Source organism: Babylonia areolata, chromosome 2, assembly GCF_041734735.1.
Source record: "Babylonia areolata isolate BAREFJ2019XMU chromosome 2, ASM4173473v1, whole genome shotgun sequence".
Lineage (NCBI taxonomy): Eukaryota > Metazoa > Mollusca > Gastropoda > Neogastropoda > Buccinidae > Babylonia > Babylonia areolata.
Genome location: NC_134877.1, coordinates 25,370,017 through 25,397,807, shown reverse-complemented (window position 1 = coordinate 25,397,807; position 27,791 = coordinate 25,370,017). Strand labels below are relative to the sequence as shown.

At 41.7% G+C, this 27,791-nt stretch overlaps 2 protein-coding genes across 7 annotated transcripts in view; one reads left to right on the top strand and one right to left on the bottom strand.

Annotated features, from left to right (window-relative positions):
- Positions 1–10,134, top strand: part of LOC143299451 (regulator of G-protein signaling loco-like) — a 107,116-nt gene extending 96,982 nt beyond the window's left edge. For all 3 annotated transcript variants that reach the window (XM_076612672.1, XM_076612662.1, XM_076612680.1), the window contains exon 16: positions 196–10,134. In XM_076612672.1, the coding sequence (XP_076468787.1) occupies positions 196–2,201 (2,006 nt within the window). In that variant the 3' untranslated portion in view covers positions 2,202–10,134. The remainder of the gene's footprint in view (positions 1–195) is intronic.
- On the bottom strand, positions 9,364–27,462 carry LOC143299468 (uncharacterized protein C2orf42-like). Of its 4 annotated transcripts, none has more exons than XM_076612719.1 (12): positions 27,390–27,462; positions 25,246–25,472; positions 23,261–23,380; positions 22,598–22,768; positions 21,884–22,093; positions 21,261–21,405; positions 20,762–20,944; positions 19,873–20,019; positions 18,127–18,243; positions 13,996–14,204; positions 12,545–12,704; positions 9,364–11,085 (listed from the first exon to the last, which is right to left on the bottom strand). In XM_076612719.1, exons 2-12 carry the CDS (start codon positions 25,456–25,458, stop codon positions 10,886–10,888), a joined length of 1,875 nt encoding a protein of 624 aa, XP_076468834.1. In that variant the 5' UTR covers positions 25,459–25,472; positions 27,390–27,462; the 3' UTR covers positions 9,364–10,885. The 4 variants fall into 4 exon arrangements, with proteins under 4 accessions (XP_076468834.1, XP_076468807.1, XP_076468825.1 ...); XM_076612692.1 differs by having other exon boundaries at positions 27,397–27,454; XM_076612710.1 differs by having other exon boundaries at positions 19,873–20,016; positions 27,397–27,454.
- Between the last annotated feature and the right edge of the window lie 329 nt (positions 27,463–27,791).

Genomic DNA, 27,791 nt, shown 5'->3' with positions numbered 1-27,791 from the left:
GTATGTATGGTGTACTTGATACATGAATGGTTATATATATGTTTGCATATATATATATATATATTTTTTTTTTTTTTTTTTTTTTTTTTTTTAATAAATTTATCATAAACACCCTACGGTCCCTGCCTGGGAGATGGTACAGTCAGTCTGCATGCTGATGATGATGATGATTGTCATTGCGGTGTGTGTGCCCAGAGGAGCGGCTGATGGAGGAGCTGGCCCAGGCCCACAGACAGCAGCTGGAGGAGGAGTGGAGGAGCACTGGGGGCAGGGGTTCGGACCTGCTGGCCGCCGCCGACTGCGTGGAGACAGTGGACATGGTGACGCACAGGGAGGGGGCAGGGGGGGACCTGGACCTGGGGGTGGTGGAGGTGGACCCCCCAGTGCTGCCCCCCCCAGACATGTTCGACGACGTCCACTACATGCACAGTGGGCCCCCAGACCCTCAGTCCCACCCACAGGGCCAGGGAGGGGGGGAGGTGGATGAGATCCCTCCCCTCATCCAGCTGTCGGCCAGGTCCACTCCCCGAGGGTTCACCACCTTCGGCACCCCTCGCTCCAAAGTGGGCCAGTCCAGTTCCTCGAAAGGGGCGACGACTCCCTCCTCTTCGGCGGGAGAACCGAACCCCTATCTCTCCATGCAGCCTGTGATTGTGGACTCCCAGAGCGGTAGAAAGGAGGACGCTCACTCCAGATCGAGCATAGACTTGCAGACGCTAGGTGAAACTGTCTCTCCACACTTTGATGGTGTGTTCCGTCCTGCCAAAGCCAGCCACAAAGCGCCAGTAGCCTCCCCTGAAACGTTTTCCCCAGAAAAGCTGCACGACTGTGAAAAGCCGTCAGCGACAGAGGTTCCGAAGGAGTCACTGAGACCCATCCCTGCGCGCCGTCGCCTGTTGGACCAGTCAGTGTCAGGTCGGAGGTCTGCCTCTCCCCGGTCAGCCCATCCCGATGTGACGTCTTCCTCCCAGGACGTGACCAGCTCTCGGCCCGACACGACCAACCCGAGTGTGTCGGAAGGTGGCAGAGTGTCCGTGGTCAGTCCCAGACAGGACGCGGACCAGGTGGGTCACAGAGCCAGCCCCTCCCGCCAGTCCCCCAAGTCTGTGTCTGTGGCCGAAGTGGGTTCCTCCTCCTCCCCGGCTTCCTCCAGCCCCTCCCCAAATCCCACGTCTCCTCCGTCATTGGGGTCCGCCGGGCCACAGGAGGGTGTGCCGCGCTACACCTCCCCACCCTCTTACGCCACTGCGGTGGGCTACAGGCAGGGGCAGAGCGGTGCGGTGAAGTCCTCCCCGTCACCCCCAGTCTACTCCTCAGGCACCCCCACAGCCAGCAGCAGGTCCTCCCCCACCTCTGCCTCCACCCCCCACAGGCACTCTGTCCCCGGCGGGCCCCCCACCCTGAGAAATCCCAGCAAGGAGCAGGGACGCCCTCCAGGGACGAAAGATGCCCCCAGAGAAAATGGTAGCCCCCTGACCACAGCCGGTGGTGGTCTGTACGGAGTTAAAGAAAGTGTGAGAGAGCAGGGGGGCAGCCGGTACTCTCCCCCCGACCCCCACAGCGGCCAGAGAGAAGCGGTCAGGAGAACCAGTCCCAGTGCACACAGTCCTGCCGAGGGCAAGCCAGCCACGCCCAGGGACCAGCCCGCTTCCTACGGGGCCAGGCTGGCGGTGCCCAGGAACCATTCCGGTGTCCACAAAACAGTGATAACCCCCAGGGACAACAGCTCCAGGGGGGCATTCCCAGAGGGCGCACAGAGCTCCACCACGCAGGGAGCAGGGTGGAGCAGGAACAGTGGTGACACGGTGACGAGGGTGAAGGACAGTGTGAACGCCATAGAACAGACGATACGAACGCCTAGGAACAGTGTGCCCAACGGGTCTGTGGCCCACCCTCCCTACCTCCCCACCACTACCACCACCACCACCACCAAAGGCTTCAACAGCCATGCCCCCAGAGTGCTCAGCCCGCGAGAGCCCCCCTCCCAGTGGTCAGCTTCTCCACCCGCCCACCCTCAGGGACGTGGTGGGGGCCAGGGTTTGAACCCCAGCACGGTGGTGGTGTCTGCAGACGTGCACCACCACCCTGCCCCTCTGCACCGCCCCTCTCCTCCAGGCAGACCTCCCTTCTCCAGACCCCTGTCGTCCGGCACGCTGGACGCCTCCTCGCCTTTCTCAGAACACACCGTCACTTTCGTGTGAGGAAGCTGTGATTGTGTAGCTGCGAACTGCTGTTTTTTGTTGTTGTTGTTGTTGTTGTTTGTTTATTTTTGGCTTGTATTTCTGTTGTGACGTCAGATCACTGTTGCGTGTGCGAGTGTGAGCAGCCAAGTTTGATACTTGGTTAAAACACTGGCAACAAACTATATAAGTGATCACAAATGTTTCAAGGTTGGTCCGTATGCTTGCAAAACAAAAAAAACAAACAAAAAAACCGAACGTATAAGTGGGAACCTTTCTCTTCAGCCAGTAGAACTGAATTCATGACATGTGTCTTGTGATCTTGTGTCCCGACTTTCCTTTTGAGATTCATCATACAGAAACTTCACTGTTGTGTGTGTGTGTGTGTCATTGTGTTGGTGCAGAAGAGAGAGCAAATGAAGGGTAAAAAAAAAAAGAAAAAAAGAGCAAATGAAGGGGAGAGAGATAAGTTTCACAACTGTGAGTGCACATGAATATGTTGTGTGCATGCGCTCATGCATGCATGTTTTGAGTGTGATGGTGCCAGACATGTTATTTATGTGATGGGAGTGACTTGTCAAGTGTGACTGGAGGGAATCATTGTTTAGCAAGTCTCAGTCTGAATCAGGGAGACGGTGACATGATGGTAAATCCTTGAAAAGCCCTGTTTCGATGTGGCTGCTGCATCACTGCATGAACTCAAGTCACTGAAAATGATACGCTGATGTAAATTTCTTTCTCTGTTCTTTTACTTACTGGTGGTAGTTTCCTTCGGTTTTGTTGTTTAATTTTCATATTTTTTTTTTTTTTTCTTTTTGTAATAATCGTTCTTGGCAAAGTGCAGCCAAAGATGTTGGCTTGAAAACATATATGCACTTACACACACACATATTCTCTCACACTTACACAGAGTCACAATGTATACCATAAAACAGATGGATACTGTTAACTGATGTCTCCAACTCATTGTATTCGTGTATTTTGAATGACTTCTGAGTGATAGCTGTCATGTTTAGTGTCATTGTGAATTATCAGTTACTCTCACTGTTTCAGTCTGTGAGTGTTATTACCTTGGCCAGTTTCCTAAAGCCAGATAGAGAAAAGTAAAAGTGAATTTGAAATGTATGCTTCAGGTTCTGCTTGTGGACTTCATTTGGAACATTTTACACAGTGGGGCCACTGGACATTTTTTTTTTCTGAATTATAATTTCTATAGGAGACATTGTGTTTAGGCACTTGACGCAAATGCAAACTAACAGTAACATATCTGGCATGCTGAAAATGATTAGTTATAAATTTCTGAGGCAGACGTTTTGTTTCGGTACTTTACTCAGTGCAAATTAACATACTATACATATCTGAAAGCTTGAAATAATCTTTTTCCTCTTTCAGCTTAATTTGGGTCAAGTATTAAAAACTGAATGCAGGATTTTATGTGCTATATAGTATAAACCATCTCACTTTTTATTTTCTGCAACTTTATTATACTTCTGAAATGATATAATAGTGATTGTGAGTGAGTCTTGTCTTTCAGAGATTTTTATCAACTGATTTTATCACTGGCTCCTAAGGATGTTTTACTATAATATTTTAATCACAGGGTAAAGCTAAATATTGCAACAGATAGAGGCAAGTATACTCCACCTTTCAGTTAGCTAGAGGTATGCGTCTCATTTTGTTTCGTGCGCAAGTGTCTTTTTGTAAAATGGCAAACCACAGTGAATTGTGACTGTATAGTGATTACATTCATATCTTGCATGAATGGTGTGTGTGTTTGTGTAGGTGGGTGTCCAGCTGTCAAGTCTGGTTATGTAACTTGGTTCAGATTTTTGTTGTCCGTACATTTTTTTTTCCACCAGATTATTATCCATGTTTCTTTCCACTTGCATCCATCCAGCTGCTGCTACATTAAAGGTGCAAGACAGTGCAAGTGTCATCACTTGATATGTAAAACTAAAAATCATGATAAACAGGGTTGTAACATTTTTGGGTTATATTTTTGTTAGCATGTAATTTAACTCTAGAATGAGAAATAACTGTTCAAGACATCAATAGGTGCCTTCCTGCCAATGTCAGCTGCTTGTGATGTGGATGGAAGTAGCTTCATCCTGTCTTAAGAACCTGGTCTGGGTGTAGAATGCATGCACTTACCCACATGTTACAGCAGCCCTTGAACGGTTCTGTATAAAAGTGGACGATGCAGAAGGCATTGTGGCAGTCTATTAGACACTGGACTTGTGTGATCCAGTGTTCACCAGTAAATAGGGTTTGAGGCTCTGTTTGGGCGTGGTATTGTGCCCTTGGGAAAGACACTTGATTTTCCTCACTCCACCCAGTTGTGAACAGGTACCTGACTTTTTTGTTTGGTGAACGTTGCAACGGCGATAGGACTGGGTCCCACCTTCCAGCTTCAGAGTTACTTCTGTATCTTTTCGGGGGTTTTTCATCATGAATGCAGGGTCACTGATGTTTGAAAAAAAATGTTTTAAGGGGGATGTCATTCTTTAAGAAAGTTTTCATTTTGTTGTTTGTGTGTGTGTTTTTTTGTTTTTTTTGTTTGTTTTTTTTTTGGGGGGGGTTGTTTTGTTATTCTCATCTCCACACTGTCAGTCAATGACAACTTGACCAAACTTTGTTATAATAGTACAAATTGGACATCATACAAATAGACTATTTCGTCTGTCCTTATTTTTCATGTTTTAATGTTCATATCTCAGTTTGGCTTTGGGCAATCTCAAGTGCTTGGTGCTTTTCCATGTCACTTCTATCTCTGTACTTATAGTTTAAAGCCTGTCATTCGAGAAAGCATAGATCCTAGTGACTAACTGAAGTGAAGTGAACCAATTTCAGTGAATATTATGTAATATATCTTGTGCCTTGGCAACAAGTCTGTTTTTGAATGAAAGTTGTGTTCTTTAGTTGTGGACTGAGAGGGGTTGTGAATTTGTCAAGTGCAATACATTTGAACAACACAGTGTGTCATTTCACTTTTCTGCTTTCTTCACTAGGTGTAAGACTTCATGTATTCATCAGTTGACAGTTTCTTATTATTTCTCTCCCCCCCCCCCCCCCCCCCCCAAGTGTAAAACAATGCAGTGTTTGCAAACTGGCTCATCACTGCTGCGTACTGTTGAGTGCAGACTTGCACTTTTTCGTCATTGTGCTGCTTTTGTTGAAGTGTGTTGTCACAGATGTGCCTTTGAAATGGAGTTCAAGAACTGCAGCTGAAAGTAGCAACTGAAAAAAACTCTGAAGCTTTTCCGATCATGTTAACTTTGATGGATGCATTCTTTGGAGAATGTGTGAAGAAAAGAAATCCTTCAATAATGGGACCATCTGTTCATGTCAGCTGAAGAGCTTAGATCTCCACTGGTGCTATGGTTGTGAACATTGTTAGCATTTTACTGCAGTGCTGCAGTCAGTTTGTGTTGAACGGTACCAGTTACCTGGTACTAACCATGTTGTGGCTAAATCTACGTTGATTTTTTTAAATTGTTCTTACAAAGTTTGGTTGTGCAAAATGTATGAATACAACAGATGTTTGTTTTGTGCATTGTGAAAATATATGAATACAAAGGTTGGAGTTCCTTGTGTCAGCATTTACTGTGTTGATTGGCTCTGCTGCCGTTGCCAGTAGACCATTTAATTGTCTGCTCTTTCTTGGAGTGCAGGTTGAAACTGCTGGTAAAAATACATGTTACAAATTCCATGGATCTTGTGAAGAAAATTTAAGAAGGAAACAGAACATCTGGAATTACTGAGCAGTAAAAGTATAAACAATACTGACGGTGTTGTGTAAAGAAAGAAAAAAAAATTGCTTGTTATACATGATTTACCCTTCATGAAGTTATAACTAACATAGGCAAATAAACACTACAAAAAAATAACAAGCACATAAATATAAAATGTTCAGTGGTCTGAAAAAAATGTCTGAGATGGCATATTATAACAAGTCTTTCTAGTTTCTTCTTAATTAGAACAGCAAAGTATGAGATTGTTAGACAATGATTTAATAGTAACATATTTTAAATGGCCAACAAAATATTTATCACATTACAATTCTCTACAACCCTTTTTTACTTTTCCTCTGTCCCACAGATTTCTGCTTTCTAAACCAGGATACAACTAGACGTGTGTCCAAGCAACAGAGAGAAAATAGATCCACTTGTGAATCCATATTTGTTAAACAAGGATGCTGACCATTCATCACTTATATCACTAACTGTTCAGTTTGTGACAATGATTTAACCGATAGGCATAAAATAATATATGGAAGGTATGCAAATGAGAGGAGGACAGACTGAAATTTTCATTTCATCGTCCATTCTTCCATTAAATACTTACTGGAATATGAAAGGGAAACGAGCAAGCTATGACCTGTTCATTTTCCCACCAACATGATCAAGGTAGCAGGACAGTCAGTCAACGGGCAACAGACATTTACAATCCTAAAATCTGTTAACAAAAATGAACATACACATATACAAAACAAATGCATACATTTAAGCGTTTAACTAAACATGAACATGGTTCTTCATCATAATCAATGACAAAATAAGCAAACTTCTACACCGTTTTCTCTCGTGGGAATGGAAGCAAAATTTTAAAGTCCATGCATAAGTGATCAATGCCATATTTTATTCTACAACAGAGGTTCAACATTTTGAAATTCTGGTTTTGTGAAATCCTAAAACACCCTCTCATCACTGAAAAAACAGCAAAATAGACAATCCTTGGAAACCCTCAATTATCCACATGTGACTTTGGCAATTTTAACTTCTTTTTTTTTTTCATCCTACAGTTAAACAACCCATTCACTCGGCTTAAGACAACCTGCACCCAGTTCATTCATTAACATACCCAGGCAATACTTCAAGTTGAAAGCTTCCAGAACAAAAGACAGTCCCCTAGACAGGGACATTTTCCTCCATTAGCACCTAAACTTCAAGCTTTTATAAATATCTGCATCTAGCACCTGACAAATACAACTGAAATACATAATGGAATTAATTATCATACTTGCATTTTCATGTGTTTATAAACAGGTCAACATTCATGCAGACAATGCACATTCTTATGTCAGCAGGAGTTTATGCTAACTGTCAGCCAGGAAAAAGATGAGTACAGGTAACTGTCACCTGTGGTTCAATGAATTGGTAAACATCCACCTAGGCTACCCAAATTAAAAAAAAAAAAAAAAAAAAAAAAAAAAAGTTTGAAGCTGAATCAAGAATATGGTTTAAAAGGCATTTTGAAGGATCTCCTGCAATCAAATATAGAAAATTTTATCTTAAAAAAAAATTACTTATAAGGTACATGGTGAATCACTGAATACAAATAAACTCATAAAACCACAAACTTACATTTTTTAAAGATCTAGAATGGTATAAAATAACCCATCTAAGAGTGTGAATATCATTTTCAATGCAACTGTGTGTGTGTGTGTTTACGCACATGTTTGAGAAAGTGTGTGGGTGCAACTCTGTGTGTTTGTGTGTCTGTATATGTGGTTGTGTGTGTGTTTTCAATTCAACTCTGAGTAATAGTGCACATTCACACGTATGTGTGCAAAACAGAAAGAGAATGTGTGTGTGTGTGTGTGAATCCCATTCTTTCAACTCATGACTATGCAAACACGTGCCTACATGCACACACACACAGTTACAAAAAGGGTGGTGGAGTGACGTCGTGCAATACAGAAATACAGCCATGCAATAACGAAGAAAACAGTGACTGAGAAACACATGTACAAACGTGAAAATGAAAGATGGACTGCACGCACGTATAAAAAAAATTTTTATGCTGCATCAAACAAATTATGGACAAATCTTTGGTGCACCTGCAATAGTTCCCAGATCTAAACAACTTTTGATATCTGCAGTCATGAAGTGTATTGCTGCATCATCGGTTGATGTAGTTTCAGGTGTGTATGTGTGTGCATGTATGTGTGCCCGTGCATGCGTGCATGCATCTGTATGCGTCTGCGAATGTGTGTGTGCATGTATGTGTGTGTGTGTGTGCCATCTGTTTTTCACAGTAGTCTCAACATGTGCCACGGACTGATCGCCTGTCATGATAGGCATTTTGACAACTGCAGGTGTGACTTCAGTCAACAGCCACGGTTAGGAAACATGTCTGAATAAGACTGACAAGTCAGTCTCTTCTCAAAGCCTCTTTACTACAGACTGAATAGCTTTTCCGTTTTAGAGTGAATTTAATTCAGATCCATGTGAGTAACGTGAAAAAACTTACAACCTTCAGTGGCATTTTCAAACGGGTTCTCTCAAGCATCAATTTGCTGCATTTTGAATCAAGTAGCAATTCAAACCGTTCAGAATACAGACCGACACACAAGTTCGATCAATGGAAAACGAATCTATCACACATACATCTACCCCCTGATTTTCTCAACGAATTTACACCAATCTCAGGACTGAACCCTGGGGCTCTCAGATTTACAGATTTCCATAAAATTACAGTAAAAAATCTCATCTCTGAGACAGCAATTTCTCTGAATTTTCATCTCATGAACTGCCTTGGACTCAAATAACTCTATAAAAAAAATATATGTTAAAAGCCCATTCAGCTGTTTGATTTCCAAAGTTTTTATGTGTGAATCAAAGCACGCACATGTTCAGGGAAGAGTGATTTTCTTTCCCTTGTTCATTCCTGATGCATCCTTTGTTCAGTTTGATGCCCTTTCCATGTTAGTCTGAACATAACTTCTTCTTATATATATATATATATATATATAACAAAAAAGAACATGAGATTTCTTCTTTTTTTTTTTTTAAACACATTCAGTGCCTGAGAACTGTAAAAAGTATTTACCCCCTGACAGATTTTTTTAAAGTGCTCTCCCCTTGCCGGGAAATACTGAGGATTCAGGGGTGTTGCAATATTTTTTTCTTTTGTAAGTTCTCACTCTTCTCCCCTTCGTGCTCGGGCAGATTTTGGGGTTTTTTTTTTTTTGGTTTTTTTGTGTGTTTTTTTAAAACAAATGGAAAGAAAATTACCTAACTATACTTACCAGTCAAGTTTAGAACAAAAGATGAAAGACGAATCAGAAAATAAAGTGTTAAGTAAGTACTGAAAACAGTGACAAGCATTCATTTTAACATTTTACAATCAATGTCACAATTCAATCACAACCAAGAAAAACGGTCACTTAACACACCATTCATACAGTCCAGGACTTTTTAATGCACATTGCACCTCAACTTCAAAAACAGACAGAAAAACAACAACATTATCAGCACTCACATTCACCAGTTACTCATCTCAATGGTTCAAATCCACACCACATGCACACACAGAGACACACACACACAGACACACACATGGTTTTGACTGGCACAAAAATGCAAGCAGGGACCCCACCACACTCCATAGCAGCACACTCTTCTTTTGGCACAGGCACAGGCAGCTGACATACACGCTTCAATCTCAACTGAGAATTTGTTCTGAGCTGAGAACAAATGTTGTGGACGTCTCACACAACTCTCAACACTCTTCACACGCCATGTCATTCAGAGTTCTCTCTCCTTCTCACACCCCCCACAACACCCCGCCCCCCTACCGTACTTTACTGTGGTTACGATTTTTCAGATCTGCCATCTGCTGAATCATTCGCAAAGCAAAAAAAAAAAAAAAAAAAAACCCCAACAACTCCATCTATCTAACATCACTAACACCAGAACTCGAGGGAAGATCACCTTATACAATTTTCAGATCTTCATCAACTGAGCCATTTGCAAAACACCACTTCAAACTTCAAACTCAAATGTAGATTGCCATCTAAAAGACAAAGATTGGTGTGAACTCACGATGAAGATGATAAAAACAACGTTTCCTGAAACATCACCATTTTCATAAATGAAATGACCAAAACAATCAAGCAATAAATATGAATGCATACAATATCTTAAAATGAAAAAAAAAAAAAAATCAGAAATTCATTCAAAAGGTAACAATAATAAAAGCTAATAAATATATATTGCTTCAGAAGTGTGACATGGAGTCATGGACCTGATACACTCAATTCCAAACACACAGTCTGAAGTTGCTTAGGCTGTGCTTTATAAAAGCATCACCTTCATCTGGTATGACTGGAAGGGGAGTAGGGGGAGAGCGGACACACACACAAGAGAAGGAGATGGCAGCTTTCTCCTTTCAGTCCAACGACTGGCATGGAGTGATATCATCATCACCACCACATCCCTTCCTCTCCCCCCCCCCACCCCCCCACACACCATTGCCATGAGCTGAAACTGAAAAGGATTTCCACATGCCACTTGCACTACACTGGCAGCAGAGAACACCATAATACTGACCAGGCTACTCAGCACAATGTGTGGTGAAGCACAGGGGGGTGGGGGGGGGGGGGGTGACAGCCCTGCACATACCCAACAGGTCAGTACACACACAGTGGGCAGCACATCACCAGTTCTGCCCGCCCCTCCTCACACCCCCACCCCCCCAGGTCACAGCCGCATCAGTCAGACACAACCTTTGCAAAACTAGCCGCCTATCAGTCAGCGCAGTCACAATGACACAGCCACCAGCACCACATGACTCTACGGGGGGGAGTGGGAGGGGGGAGCCTCGGCCACTCACACGCCGCTCATCTCTGTCCCAGCCAGACACACAGCACCCTGTTGCAGTCCCACACACCCTCCCGGTCTCCCCAGCCCACCCACCCCCTGTCAGCCGATCTCCTGCACCTGAATAGTCTGCATGGGCAGCTCCTGAGGAGGCAGCCACACTCTCTGTTCAATCTGTCCGTTTCGCTGGTGGCCGTACTCAAACTTGATTCGCAGCTCCCCTATCCTGGACACTGGCAGGATGTCTGGGATCCACTCGATGATGAATGGTGTGGGCTCCTTCTGATCACTGGTCGTGTTACCTGGGAAAGTAAGGAGACACAGATGGGAAAATAAGGACACATATGGGAAAATAAGCCCACACAGTTGGAAAATAAGGACACACAGATGGGGAAAATAAGGACACACAGTTGGAAAATACGGACACACAGATGGGGAAAATAAGGACACACAGATGGAAAATAAGAACACACAGATGGGGAAAATAAGGACACACAGATGGAAAATAAACACACACAGATAACAAGGAAACATAGATGGGAAAATAAGCACACAGGTAAGGACACACACAGATGGGAAAATAAGGACACACAGATGGGGAAAATAAGGACACACAGATGAGGAAATAAGGAAACACAGATGGGGAAATAAGGACACACAGATGGGGAAAATAAGGACACATATGGAAAATAAGGACACATAGACGGGAAAATAAGGACACACTGATGGAAAATAAGGACACACAGATGGGAAAACACAGATAAATGATGTCAACACACTGACAATAGTATCCTGAAGCACATCAGTAACAAAAACACAACAGTGCTCTTGCCATTTCGAGTTTCAGTTTCAGCGTCAAAGTGTGCAGACTGATCCTATTTAGCTACACCACATCTGCTTTGGGAAGAAAAAAGAAGAAAGAGCAGACACTCTAAAAATACACTCCACAACAAATAAGCTAAAAAAAATGCAAGACAAAGCAAACAAAATCTACAACAAAGATATGCCAAACTAACATAAAATAATTAACGTGATCCCTCAAAATCTGCAATGATGCATTAGACCTGGTTTTCATGTTATCGAAACAGAGATGGGATATCCGTAACGACTGAAAATAATAAGAAAAGAAGAAGGAAACAAACAATGAAAACAATACAACTGGAAAAAAAGAAACCTGGCAAAGAAAAGAAACAAACTTCAATAGCAGCGGGAGGTTATCAGCCATAGCTACTTTCGTTTTCTTCGCATAGGCGGGTAGTAGTTTGCACAGGACAGGAATCGGACTCCCTGCCAGTCTGCACTAGTAGGTCACGGTAAAGTATGTGTAGTTAAACTACTTTGGGCAGAAAGGTGGCCTAGTGATAATGCACCTGCCTATGAAGCGTGCGACCATGGGTTCAAGTCATGCAGAGACAGACCAGGATTTTCACTCTCCCCTCTACTAGATCTCAAGAAGTGGTCTGGGTGCTAGTTACCCGGATAAGACAACAAACCCAGGTCCCCTGTGCAGCATTCAATGCACATTAAAGAACCCACAGCAACAAAAGGGTTGTCCTTGCCAAAATTCTATAAGAAAAATCCACTCTCATAGTAAAACAAATACTCTTGCAGACAGGAAAAAAAAAAAAAAAAAAAAAAGACAAAAAAGGGGTGTCACTGCTCTTATGGAAAGGCCACCTTCCAGGGGAGAGTAACTCCAAGAAATCTGCTGTGACAAAAAATACAACAAAGTAATACAAAGTGGAAAAAAAAGTTACTGACCCACTTTAAGGAAGGTCTTCAACTCAAAGGGCCGGATGGGGGTCTGGTTCTTTGTCTTCAGCCCGTCGTCCATGTTCTCGACAGACACCCGCGGAGCCTCGTACAAATCATAGGTTCCGTCTCGATTCTCCACAAAACTGCGGGTGATGTCCAACGGCATCTGGAAACACAGGTCAACACTCAATAACAGCCCCCTTCACTCACAACTCGCCTGTAGAACTGATGATCGCAGTTGTTTTTTTTACAAGCTTCAAATTCAAAGTGATGCTGACAAAGAAAGGAGACTGGGTAAAGCTTCACTGCTCACCGCTCCAACAATCCTCCAGGGTTGTACGGGGGTGCTACACAGTGGAACGCCGCATCACAGGCAGAGTGTTGCAAATGTTGAGTTCAGGTACTGATGACAGTTCTTATCCCAGCCACAAAAACACAGCGAACGCCACATCATTCACTGCGCTAGTCAATGGTCACACAATTGAAAGCTCAAAGCTGCTCTGCCTGTCATAATGATACATCAAACATGACGACACATCTAATTTTGTTTAGGTTCAATTATACAGATATGTGACAAGCAGCGCATCAAACATGACGACACATCTAATTTTGTTATGGTTCAATTATACAGATATGTGACAAGCAGTACATCAAACATGACGAACATCTAATTTTGTTATGGTCCAATTATACAGATATGTGACAAGCAGCACATCAAACATGACGACACGTCTGATTTTGTTACGGTTCAATTATACAGATATGTGACAAGCAGCGCATCGAACATGAGGACACAATGAATTTTGTTTAGGTTCAATTATACAGATATGTGACAAGCAGCGCGTCAAATATGAGGACACATCTAATTCTGTTGTTTTCAGTCATACAGGTAAGCCAAGCTGCTATCCTATTTCACTGAGCAAAGGGCAAAAGTGCACAAGTTACCCATTTCTTCTCAACAGTGGAGGAATTTACGTCTATAAATAAGTGATGAAAGGAAAGTTTGCCATTCCGAAACTTGAAACGTTAGACTACCATTCTTTCTACCCAATTTATTCATGCGTGCAAGCATGTATGTGTGTGTGTGTGTGTGTGTGTGTTTGCGTGTGCGCGTGCGTGCATAAATATATGTGTGAGCATGTGTGCGTAAGCATGTGCGCACACACACATGTATGTGTATGTGCGTGAGCATGTATGCATTTAAGTGTGTATGTGCATACTCGCAAGTGTGTGTGTGTGCGTGTGTGTGTGTGTATTAGAGAGCACATGTGCATGAGTTTGTGGTGCATGCATACGCACGCATGCACATGCATTTTTGTGTGCATATTTGTTACATTACTGTAAAGCGTTTTGAGAGTTTGAGAGGTTTACAGCACAATATGCAATACCCCTCCCCCCTCCACACACACAAACACACACACACCACCAGCAGCAGCCAAGCCAGCAGAGCAGAGTACCTCGGGCGTGTCAAAGATCTGCTTGACGTGCAGGATGTTGACGATGTGCCAGGTGTACTTGGTGAAGGAGCCCAGGGGCAGGGCGTCGCGCCGCGTGAAGCTGGACGTGCAGTTGGGCAGGCGCTTCTTGCGGCTCCCTCCGGAGATGCGCTGCTGCAGGCAGTCAAACATCATCTGGTGGGCGTGGAACACCAGGGGCTCTGGGCTGCCTGCACCCAACACACCACACACCACACCATCTCACACACATTGTTGTTATCATCCCCCACCTTTTAACTCCCACAATACACACACACACACATACACAAGGTTTCCCATTAGTGTGACCAAATAAAATTCCATTCTTTTTTTTCAAGACGAAACAAAACACACAGCCAAACTGAACAACCAATTCATCTGCTAATCACTTGACAAAAGATATCAGTGGACAACCCAGTATTGATCTTTAATTTTGTGTGTGTGTGTGTGTGTGTGTGTGTGTGAAAAGCTCTTAGCTGAATGGTACTGGTCAAAGGTTTCATCAAATTCCAAGAATGTTCCACCCGCAGAGGGGCAAGACATATTTTCCCAAGACTTTTCCAGCCCTGGAAATGGTTCTCTCACTTTCCCCGACTTCCACAACTGTCCTATGAACCCTGCCTACAGAACTAAAAACATGGGAACACAGAGATAAGGACAGGCACATATTATTCTGCACAAATTTGAACTCACAGAATACACACACCACAAACGGAACTGACATGACTACATAAAACATGTCAAAGAGGAGGGGGGTGGGTGGGGATTCTGAATAAAGATTTGAATTAAGAAATAACCCACTGTTAAATGCTTCATGGTGTTTGAATGAGCTTCAGCTTGTCAGAACGCCTGGCAAGCAGTGACTAGGGAATGGAACTCTGATAAACTCTTAAAAAAGGCAGAACTGCTGAGCATAAACAGCCACTAGATCCCTGTAACAGGAAATTTTCTTCCTAAAATTATGTTTAAGTAACATACTTACCATGACCCACTAGTGCAGACTCTGGCAGGGGTCTGATTCCTGTCCTATGCAAACTACTACCTGCCTATGCGGAGAAAACGAAAGTAGCTACGGCCGATAACCTCCCGAAGTGGGTTACCTCCCCTGTACATCCCTGACTAGCACCCTCTTTTTCCGGCAGCCATCTGGACTCCTGTTCCTGTGCTCTTCATACGGCTAAATTTTTTCTATTTCATACATTTTGTGCAAAACACCAACACACACCAGACACTTAACGCTCACTTTTTGTCGACACAGCAACACTGACATGTATGAAGACAACTTAGTATTAAAAATCATCCTGCTGTGATGCTCAAGCCTATGTGCTCATTAAAATAATACCATGCTTATCAAACAACCATCCATCCTGCAATAAGATGACCATACCCACTGTTCTCCAAAAAGCTACGATCTATTATGAGAGTAACACTGCTGTTTACATTAAAAACCTCAGCTCCTACTGCCAGTGATTAACTCACTCGCTGCCATTGTCCGCATATGCGGATGTCGTCGGACAAAGCGTTCGATGCCAATGTCCGCATATGCAGATTTGGATTTTGAAAAGTCGTGCTGTTGGAGTGACGTGTCGGATACGAAACTCAAAAGCAGAACTGATTCTTAAGTTATCTCCGGCCAACTTTTCGTTCACACACACTGCGTGTGTGTAGTGACATGTTCATTAGCAGACGACAACGAAGCATACCCTCGGTCAGCTTTGCAAGTTGTTTGACAAGATGGCGTCGCGTCGAAGTGTTCGACACGGTAGGAGAGGTCAAACGCAACACAGCCTTGAAGCTACTTTGGAAATTATCCAAACTGAAGGCTCCGATGTTGAAGGAGATAATGTTGGTTTATCGGACAGTGATTGTGAACCATATCCCGATGAACTAGAAATAGATTCGGCCGCTGAAGAGGGTGTTTACAGTGGAGAGGAAAGCAAGTCCTGACCAGGTGCCAGCTGACAGACACTGACAATGAAGTCACTGAGGAAACGGACGACTTTGCTGGTGTTTTTGCCAGTGATTGGACTGAAAATGATGAGTGTGTATATATATTATATATATATATATATATGTGTGTGTGTGTGTGTGTGTGTGTGTGTGTGTGAAACAAAACAATGTCACATGCTCAGGTGTACAACTTTGTGTGTGTGTGTGTGTGTGTGTGTGTGTGTGTGTGTGTGTGTGTGTGTGTGTGTGTGTGTGTGTGTGTGTGACTGCATGCATATGTTTACTTATTTTCTGTTTTACAATAACATGGAGTTTATTTGTAGAACAAGGCGCTATAGAAATGACAGTAATAGTACTAATACTGATGATAGTGTCATTATTGTTTGTAATATTGTAAAAAAAAAAAAAAAAATCTAAAGTGGTTTTCTTTGACTACATGTAAAAAACTTACCACATTATGCTTCCATTCACATAAATATTTAGAATAAACAAGGGAATAAGCAAACAAATAATTTAAACAACAATAAGAAGAAAGAGTCAGACCTGCATGATCATTTGTGTGTGTGTATGGTAGCAGGTCATGTTGCTGTGCTGAAGTGGCAGGTCAAAAATCCAGTTCATGTGCTGACAACAGTCATGCTGCCAACTACCATGGTCAGTGTGACAACACGACACCGTCCTGAAAGACAGAAGCCAGCTGCAGTGCAAGACTACATCACCAACATGGCTGGAGTGGATATGAGTGACCAGCTACTGCAAGTGCAAGGTCTGTGAAGACTTGTTCAAGCGCCACAACACACCAAGACACCAAACTGCCAACTGGTGTCCAAAATGTGGAGTTCCACTGTGTGTGAAGCTGTGCCCAGGACTCAACATCACCTGCCATGAGCTTTTTTCACTCCAGACAAGACTATTGTCAGTGATAATACATCAGGTTTTTGTGTACAGTGAACTCCCTTTTTTATGTAGAGACAATATTTTCTTTTGTGTGTGTGATTTTCAACTTTCTCCACCATCTGTTCATACTTCATTGCATGTACTAGGTCTTCAGTTCCTCAAATAGTGTTAGGATGTGATGTGGAACATTTGTAAGCTGTTCAAGGACACTTGGTATACCTTTCTGATGGGTGCAAAAATGCTACAAAATACACAAAAAATGAATACCGTGGTCAACAACAAGATGGTGAGTAAATAATTTAATTTTTTGCACAAACATGGAACAACATTCACTGAATACACATACTAAATTTCAATTGTCTGGGTGTTTATTTGTTTTTTTGAGAATTTTTTTCCATCCTATACAAACCCTGGGTTTTCTGGGATTTGCAAGGGCAAAAACTCTTGGCATGGAGTGAGTTAACAGCCACAAGCAAAAACTTTTCTGCATTGCTCACAACCAAAAAATATAAATACTCAAAAGTCCTAAAACATAAACAAACAAGGGAAAGGCCTTTGAACTTTCCCAGAACTATGGGGACCGCTGATAGCTGTAGTAATATATACTACTGTATAGTCATTCGGATGGGATGATAAACGGAGGTCCTGTGTGCAGCATACACTTAAGTAAAACAACCCACAGTAACAAAAAAAGTTGTCCTTGACAAAATTCTGTAGAAGAAACTCCACTTTAATAGTAAAACGGACATATCCGCAGATAGAAAAAGGAGGAGTTTGTATTATACTCCATGTTTGGTGATACATATACTTACCATGTCAAACTGATGCAAACTAGGCCTATCGGTTTGCTCTGCTTGGCCAAATTTCGCGCGGCTAACAGTGAAAACGACGACCCGTCTTGCCCGGTCCGCTCTTAGCCAATCAAACGCTCTAAAAGCTATAAGCGCTGAATCATTCCTTTGGCCAAGGCTCTCCACGCCATCTTGTTAGGTTTTCGCTCTGTCTCGTCTTACACTTTTTTTGGCCATTAAGCGTATTCATTTGGCCTTATTTTTCTGCATGCGGCTTGTCTGTATATTATTCTTACATTCTGTGTACTCGTTTCGACTCGGCCCCCTCGATTAGAAAACTTTGTTTTAATATACTGGTGGAGCTGTTCTGTAGCAACGCACTCTTCCCGGAAAAAAGCAACAACCCTGATCTCACACAGAGAAATCTGTGTTGTTTTGTAAAACACTGCACACAAAAAAAGAAAAGTATTCTCACCATCAAACTGATAGTGCATGGTTTGGTTGATCCTCTCTGTGACGCTGGCTAGCCACTGCAGGAACGGCAAGCTGACCTGGCTCTCATCCAGCTGGGGAGGAACCGACAGCCCTCGATCTGAATCAGAGGAGGAGCATGGTGTTCACAACTGGAATCAAACCTGAAGGTGCACAACGACACAGACATGGATGGGAGTGGATGGAGTGTTGGCCTAATGGTAACACACAGGCATAGGAAGCGACAGAATCTGAGCACACTGGTTCGAATCCCATAGTCGCAGTATTTTCTCTCCCTCCACTAGACCTCAAGTGGTGGTCTGGACGCTAGTCATTTGGATGAGATTATAACCAGAGGTCATGCACTTAACATATGTAAAAGAACCCACGGCAACAAATGGGATGTCCCTGGCAAAATTCTGTAGGAAAATCCACTTCAAAAGGAAAACAAATAAAACTGCAAGCAGAAAAAAATATTAAAAAAGTGGGTGGCACTCTCAGTGAAGCGATGCACTCTCCCTGGGGAGAGCAACCCGAATTTCACAGGAAATTCTGTTGTAACAAAAGAGTCATACAACACAATACAATAAGAGAGAAAGGGGAGGTAAGAAAGAGAAAGAAATGTTTACAATGTGTAACTGCTAGGAACAGCTACCATTACTATCAATGAAGCATTTTGAAGTCTGGAATGGCACACATAAACAATAAAATAGTAACAGTTCTTCAAGACATGCTGAACAAACCAGCCACCATGGCAAAGTGATTCACACTGCAGACTGACCACCAGAGGCGAGGATTTTTTCTTTTTTTTTTTTTTTTGGCCAAGGCCAGCTCCTACCTAAAATCAAGTATGCAAAGGCTTAAATGAGATATGTTTCAAACATATACCACGATTCCGCTTTAATTGACTGCATATTTTCAGTGCCAACTGTACAGCAACTTGGGCCACAGCAGTGTAAATTCACTGTAGCAGATTGGGCCAAGAACTGGTTAACTCAACAGGGATGAGATTTAGGATTCGTTTTGATGAGACTGAGGAATTTTTTTCATAGTACATCCACAGAACTGTGCATAAGAAGTAAGTGACTTCCAAAATCAGTGGCTTACTTCTTATGCACGTGTCTGCAAGGAAGCTGCTTTCAAAACCATTTCTCAGTCTGATTCAAGACCACAGTAAGACAGGCACAACAGCCGAGTGGTTAAAGCGTTGGACTTTCAATCTGAGGGTCCCAGGTTCGAATCTCGGTGGCACCTGGTGGGTAAAGGGTGGATATTTTTCCTATCTCTCAGGTCAACATATGTGCAGACCTACCAGTGCCTGAACCCCCTTCATGTGTATACGCACGCAGAAGATCAAATACGCATGTCAGCATTCAGTGGGTTATGGAAACGAGAACATACCCAGCATGCACACCCCAATGCCTACATGGTGGGGTAAATAAACAAAACGGTCATACACGTAAAATGTTAAATGTTACATGTTTGTATAAGTGCATAGGTGTGCATGCCTGAAATCCGATTGAATGACACAGGAAACGAATGATGAACGCCCAATGGCAGCCGTCAGTCGGCTCTACCCAGGTAGGCAGCCTGTTGTGTAAATGACTGCGTTTGTAAAGCGCTTAGAGCTTGGTCTCTGACCGAGGATAGGCGCTATATAAGTATCCATATCAATCAATCAATCACTCACAGTAGTCAGAAGAATCTTGTACCTGCTCCAACCCAGACAGGAGGACAGACAGTGACTCACCAGACTTTTTGGGCGTGGGCAGAGGCTTGCTGACCTGCAGCACCTGTTTGACAGGGCTGGCTCTGACGGCGGCCGGCTGCAGCATTCCTGGCGACTTCTGCTCTTGCAGCGTCAGCAAGGCACTGCTGGCTTGGGCCACTACCCCTGCTGCACCATGAGTGAAGACAGACACGTATTGTATTTGTATTGTGTTGTATTGCACTGCATTGCATTGCATTGTATTGGATTGCACTGTACTGTATATTGTTTTTTTAACCCCCATATCCGTTACGACAGGGGTTAAACTCCACTAATGGGGAGGTGTGGTTGGGTCAATCAGTTCTGACTGGTTCAAGTTTACCCCGTGGAAATTATTCCAGGTAAGTGTACATAAACCCTAGGTTTCATCTGTGCTGGCCAAATTTTGACACTAGGGTAAAAACTAACACGGGTGAGAACAGACTGCTACACCAGGCCAGTCTCTCTGGTGCTCCATGTATAGAATGCCTGTCTGGATTTTGGAAGAGAAAGCCGAGCCTCACTGAGGGTGCTAGCCTGGAACTCCCTCCAATTTACGACAGTCTGTAGACACCACGGTCAGGCACCTGCAGCCAGGCAGCAGTGAATTCAGTTCACTCACAGCCTGTCCAGTCCAAGACTTTCCTGCATCGGAATTGCTGATGAAGATGGTGGGAGATGTGGCGGGTTAAAAACCGTCACATACATAAAAGCCCACTCGAATGTGTGACAATGGGCATTGCAGCCTAAGAATGCAAAAACGAAATAAAGGGAAAATTTAATTTGTTAAAATTCACTACAGACACACACACACACACACTTACATACAGACGAGCAGACTAATCTGGCTGCTCATATATATATAAGCCAAAAAGGCTGCTCTAACAATTACCTAAAGGATCATCCTTCTTCATCTTTTTCTCTGGAGGCGAGGCCAGCAGATTATCAGTGACGATAACTTCCAACGTGGCGGTGCCGTCTGCAATCTCTGCCAGGCTGTCCACAGGCTGATACACAGTCAGCACCTGACGCTGCTCCTGCTGCTGCTCTGGCTCTATCACTGCAGGCTGGGCTACTGGCGCGCGCGCGCGCGCACACACACACACACACACACACCATTTGCAATCAATATAGTGTTCCTATACCTGAGCTTGTATGGGGATGGGGGCAGAAAAAAATTAAGGGACTGCCTTTACAACTTAAGTGTGGAAAGATCTTTAAGCCACACACACACACACACACACACAAACACACACACACAAAGACTGACTAACATGGCACAACTTTCAAATCACCCTGTGAATTCTTCTTCTATTCGTCTCTCATTTATGGAAAGCAAACCAAAAGCCCACAACAGAACAACCTTCCAGTCAAAATTAATAATCACTCACCCAGACCATGGAACATCTGATTGTTCAAGTTGATGTAGTGGGCAAATTCTTCTGCCAGCTTGTCATCACCCACAAAGGCGCATATACATGCATAAAAATGCACACAGTACTTCTTGGAGTCGTCGCGAGGGCGTCCCTTCATAGACTGGCACAGAAAATCAAAATACAAGATGATACAAGTCAAATAAATAACTAAAACCAGTCAAGTTATGCATGCATGTGACTGACTGGTGTGAAAAAGCTTTGATTTGTCTCTGCACAACATTTAGCGCTATGTAAATGCCTATTATTATTATCATTATTATTATTATACCCAAAATGTTATGTATTAGCAATTGTTTATAAATTGCAATAAGGTACAACAGCAATGTTTATACAATTATAAGATGTTGCACACTAATATTGTAATAACTATATATAAATGATAGTGAATAATGTTTAGAGGCTTTCTGTACTTGAAATTATATAATTTCAACAAGAACAAGAGAGGCAATGACTTTATGGCTCACATGAGATTCTTACGGATAAAAAAAACAAAAATAAAAAAAAACCTTATCTTAAATCAATGCACTCATCAAGAAACAATACATATGATTTATGCAGAGAAGAATTACCATACTGACCCGGAAGGCCTTACAGCTGCACTGAAACTTGTAGTCTGGCTGCTGGCGGTTGCGTGTGGTTTCAAAGAAAGCAAAATGCAGGAACCCCAAGGGCTGCGTGTTGCTGACTTTGCACTTCACCACCATGATGTTCTTGGTCACTCGCTGGACAATGGGGCCGCTCGTCTCCGTCGCCAGGTTCCAGATGATCTGCTTGATTTCAGGCGACACCTGAACATTTCCAAAACAGCACTGTGTTAAACCGTATCAAACCTAAAAAAGGGTAATAGATGCCCACAAACTTGTGAAAGATGTGCTGCAGACAATTTACATCTAAGCTGAAACTGTAAATGAGATGAAGATGGGGGGATGTGAACTGGACAAGCATTCTTCTTTTCAAATCAACTTAATTTACAAACAAAAAATTCAGGAAAAATACAAACAGTTTTTACCATTTACCTAAAGTTTAACAGCCTGTCACTCCTCCTGTCAACTTTCAGCAGATACCGTTTCTGACATTCAATCAAACAAATGATTACAGGCCAGCAAACCAAAAGTAACAAGTCCAAAGAAACACATACAGTTTTCATTTTACAGGAATCAAACCATGCAGACTGATCCATACACACTACACATCTGCTGTAAAAAAAAATAATAATAATAATATTTTTTTTAAAGAAAAAAAAAAAGAGTAAAATACACACTGACACAATTCAAAGAGGTCACTACTCATACCTGTAAACTGCTAAGTACGGAGCTTTTCAGTATCAAGGGCTGAGCCTCCTGTGTGCACTCCACCGCTGCTTTGATGTGGGAACAAGGACTCCACTTGGTGAGCTCACTGGCCAGATCCCCTGAGATGTTACTGACACTGCGACTGCAGTTGGCAACAAAACACCTTGCAACCTGTTGAAATGACAAAGGAGCACAGAAATAAATACCTCATTTCTCCAGCTGCAACTGTACAAAGCAGTTTAGATTAACTCTTAGTCATTTTTTTTAGTGCAGTATACAATAGGATTACCACTTGCCTAGTTCTGTAAGTTTTGACTGTTTTCAGTAAACTCAGCTGACTTTCACACTTTTATAACAAATAATGCGTTTTTATACAAGGACTGTGATCACTGTTGCAGGATTATATTTATAAGCATACACACATATTGTAACTATCTAAAATGAGTCCAATAATTTTTAGTTGAAAAAAGGAACTAGAAATCAAAATGGAACTCAACTGTCTCCAACAATAACATTAACATCAAATCTCTGTCTCTCCAATTTTTGTATGAATATACGATATTTTCTACACTATAAATTGTAATAAAAATCAAAAAGGCAAGGGGCTCTGATGATGAGAACCCGGCATGCTCTGTTAAATGTCAGTGGAGAAGCAAAGCCTACCTGTGCCAGTACATTGATATCTACACCGGTGGCTGGGTTCCCATCTTGGTCTTGCACAATAGGAAGCTGCACAAATCCACGGTAGTCGGGACCTCGGTCACGCAGCCGCACTGAAAATACCTGCAGCAAAAAATTGTGCTCACTGAAAATGCAAAAATCCTTAACAATACATGTTTATCAGTACTATAAGTACATTAATGAAACTGGTGAAGGGTTTCAGAACACTGTGACAGGTAAAAAAAACCAGAAACTTTCACATGATTAGATGATATCTTTTTTTTTTTTTTCCATCAGAGAAAGTGATTTAGAATGAACCAGGTATAATGACAGCAACAACAAAAATATTGCACATCTGAAGACTAAACAAAATTATTCACAAATTTTAATGTTCACAATCTGGAAACATGATTTAATCCAGAAGACTTACATTCCTATTAATAGTATTATTGGATTATGGAGAAAGAACTTTTCTGTTTGTTTTTAAAGCTAAATTTGTTGTGGCAGGTTTTAAAGTACTTTGGTCAGAGACAGCTCTTAATTTTTGTGACATCAATCTTGTGAGTTTCTCACTTTCTGTCAGTTTTGTGCATTACTGCATGTTTATAATTTATATGTATAAAATGTAAATAAAAAACAGAATACTCCGGTTATTTGCTTGAGACGCAATGATGTGTGAGAAAAGAGATGGACACCATTTTCCCATTCCACACATGTCTAAAATTGATGTTAAACAATTTCTTATATTCAGATTCATGCCATACACACACTGTGACACATTAACATTTTTGGTTTTGTTTCGATAGAGTAACACATTACCTTAGGTAACAGAACATTTCAAGAACATTTCATTCAATGAAAGATCAACAAGTTTACCAGCCAACTCTCTCCAAAATCGATCTACATTGCAACACAAAAAATGCAGTTTGCAACATATTCCATGCACAGCAATCATGCTGGTCCTAAAAATTAACTTTGAGTTGTAAAACTTGTATCCTTCAAATTCCAATAAGAGAATGGAGATAGATCTTTTCTCCTATTCTTGTGAGATCATATTTGAACAGAAAAGTCACGTCCATTTCTACATTTTCATGACCTTCACCTCTTTTTGAATGTTTCGTTCAAGATAAGCGACGACCTGGATATGGTTGAGTGCTCTGCGCATGGATAAATTAGTCTATTATATTCTCCAAAGTGCTCAACAATAAAAAGGTCAAATCGTGAATTCTTTTTTTGTTGTTCATTTTTCTGACTACATTGATTTTGGCAACTCATGACCATGGCATCAATACCATCTTTATCTTTGAACTAAGACTTTTGAGGGCTTTAATAAGATTTAAATACTGCATACTGTATTTTATTTTCAAACTATACAAACTGTACAATCAATCGAGATCAAAAAGATTCTTCCATGGCTTCACTGTATAGTGTATTTCATACTCCCAAAAACTTGAACAGTGTATTTTGTTGCAGTCATAATCGGCGCAGAGTGCCAACATATTGATGCAAGAAGCAGATACGGCCATGGTGTCCATCAATTTTTTAATATGAAGTGTTTGCTATCCCTTGTATTGTTGCAATACTTGAATTCTATCAGAAACATATCCAAGATTAGAATTTTATAGAAAAAAAGTCTTAGAAAAAGTGCAATTGCAGCATTTTACTTTTTATGATTTGGCATCCTGAATACAGTAGGGGAAGTGCGGAAACGGAGAGCGTGAGTGTGAAACCTGCCTTGCTGACAAATTATTTCCAGAAAAGGTAAAAATTTGTCTTAAATTTACCACAGACATTCACACACATACACACTGATAAAGAAATGTACACGCATCCATACACACAGACACATGGACAAACAAAATGTCATTACTTAAGACTGTTGTTATCACATTGTGTATTTATTGCATGTTATTACCTTGACTCACTCACTCAGTTAACAAATTATGTATTCAGTGTATGTTAGCCCAAAAGGGAACTTTGGTACTTACCTGCACTGCGGACCCAGTTAAAATTTTGACAGCCTCTGCGCTGTGTCCTTTCTTCGACTCCTTCTCCTTGAACACAACATCACAGGCCTTGTTCTTGCAGCTAATCCCTCGAGTACCATTGTACGTTCCACATTTTGGACACTTGCGTACACCACGAAGAGTTGGCTTTCCCAGGTCTCCAAACAGAGCTTTCAGTTTATCAGGTGCGGCCATGTCTGGATGTGGGTCTGTGACAAACCATGGAACAAATTTACAAAGGCATACAATATGCATATAAAAACACAGCTTTTGACACAGTACTAATAGTAATATACAAACCACAATGAAACAAAAGACAGATTAAATATGGTTTCCCTTTTGGATCATTTGGTTCTTTTTCTGTGTGTGTGAGTGTGAGTGTTTGTGTGTGTGTGTCACTGTGTGTCTGTGTTTTCATAAGACTTGTTACTAGTAATGTTTAAGTCTAAGACATTCAAAGAAGGAATCGAGAGTATGACTTTTTTCTTCAATTTAGTACCCTTGGCTCGAGTAGATAATTCTCTCTCTCTGTATAACTTCTTGTAAAACATGTGCAACCCACTTTCCATCTTCCTAGTTTCAGCCTATTATTTTTCCAAATACCCTTTGCTCTATATTGATCATTTTATAGGAGTAATCTTCTACTTACTTACTAAAAAAAAATAAAAAAAAAAAAAAAAAAAAAATAAAAAATCAAAGTATTTCAAAGGTGTGATTTCACACGTGTTCACCTAGATACACACCCTAGGACATGCAGTCACACCCTCCCCCCATGGATGCATGTAGGATCTAAAAGGAACTTGCATACATCATATCTAATTCTTAATCTAAACTTAAGCCAGCAATCCATTACTGAGCACCATCACACAACCCTAATAAGTAATATTACAATAATAAATTTCCTGGGCAACAAACAAAAACTCACACAATATGGGTCATAGTCCTCTAAGGCCGTGAGGGGGATTATATGTCTTATTCAGATCTAAACAGCCAAATGTTTCAACTGAGTGGGGTGTTTGATTTATATTAACCTAACTGCATAGTAATTATTATGACATTACAGGTTGAATGACATGCTCATACCTTTCTTGCTCAGTTTTCACAACTGCATACTGATAACCACCAGTGAAAACATATATTGATATAACATATGACCTTCACCATGACAACAAGTTTATTGATTTCAATACTGCCTCACATTGTCTTAATAATATGGATCCGATAGTCAGCATGCCTCTCACTCCCTATTACAGTATTAGTGGTTGCATTCAACATGAACTACATTGAACAGCTGCATCACAGTGTATGACTGACTCTGATACTGTGAATGTGGATCACACTCAAAGCCTTACATTGTCCCCTTAATATCAGCAGAGATTAACAACTGCTCAAACTGGCTCCACAAAATAAACAGTGTATGACACAATTTAGATGCAGCCTTTGGGAAAAAAAACAACAAATTCATGTGTGCAACTCAGACACTGAATGTACTAGCAAAGAATGTCAGAAGACAGTCACACACACACACTGTCACACTTGCGGTTATAGCACATGCCCCAAACCCAGATGTGTTTGATCACTCAATTCTGGTACAAAAAGAGAAGGCAGTGCTTTGGCGATGGATAAAGCTTCGATGTGTGGGACTTTTGTAAGCTTGAACCAATGTTAAGACTAAAACGTTCTATCACTTCCGTGATTATTCATAATCAATAGATTGAAATTATAAGGCAAGGGCAGCTTTGAAAAAAATATAAGATCCACAAAATCGATGCTTCACTTTCAGATTGAGATCAATTTTTGATGCCATGTAACAGAACTGACCTCATCTTCGAAGAGTACAAATCTTACAGCTGTAAATAGTTTGTCAAAAGAATATTTGGCCATCTCATTAAAAATTCATGAAAACGAAAACAAAAGCACAGTTTTAAGTCTTCAGCACCGATTCCCAAACGCAGCACAATTTTTTGTCAACTGGTACATTGATTTGATATTCACTGCCACACTGGTAGCTCGTTCATTATCATTTCGCGAATGCAATATGAATGAATCTTACTGGCTCTTGTTTCAGCCACAAACAAGCATTTAGTGACCACAGCATGATTCAAACTAAAGAAATACCCAGTAACCTCACACAATGTTTGCGATCAACTCGAAGATGTTGCTTCCACCATCTCATACGACTCGGTTGTCTTCCGCCATTTTTAACATCAATACGACACTGTCTCGGAACGCATGCAATGATTGGTCGAGACGAAGCACATGATATGTACTGAATGTTGATTGGTTGTAAGATTGCACGGGAGTATCATTGGTATGGAACTGAACAGAATCAGCTATCAATTTTCCATATCAAGCAGTTTTATCGATGAGCTTCACAGACCAGTCAAAACACCAGACTCCAATCTTCTTCTTTAAAAAAAAAAAATCATCAATCCTACCCATTTCTTTTGCCATACCATCTTACATGTGATATTCAACCGCCAATGAACTTTCCACGAGACTGCTGAATGTTTACTTTTTCTTGAGCA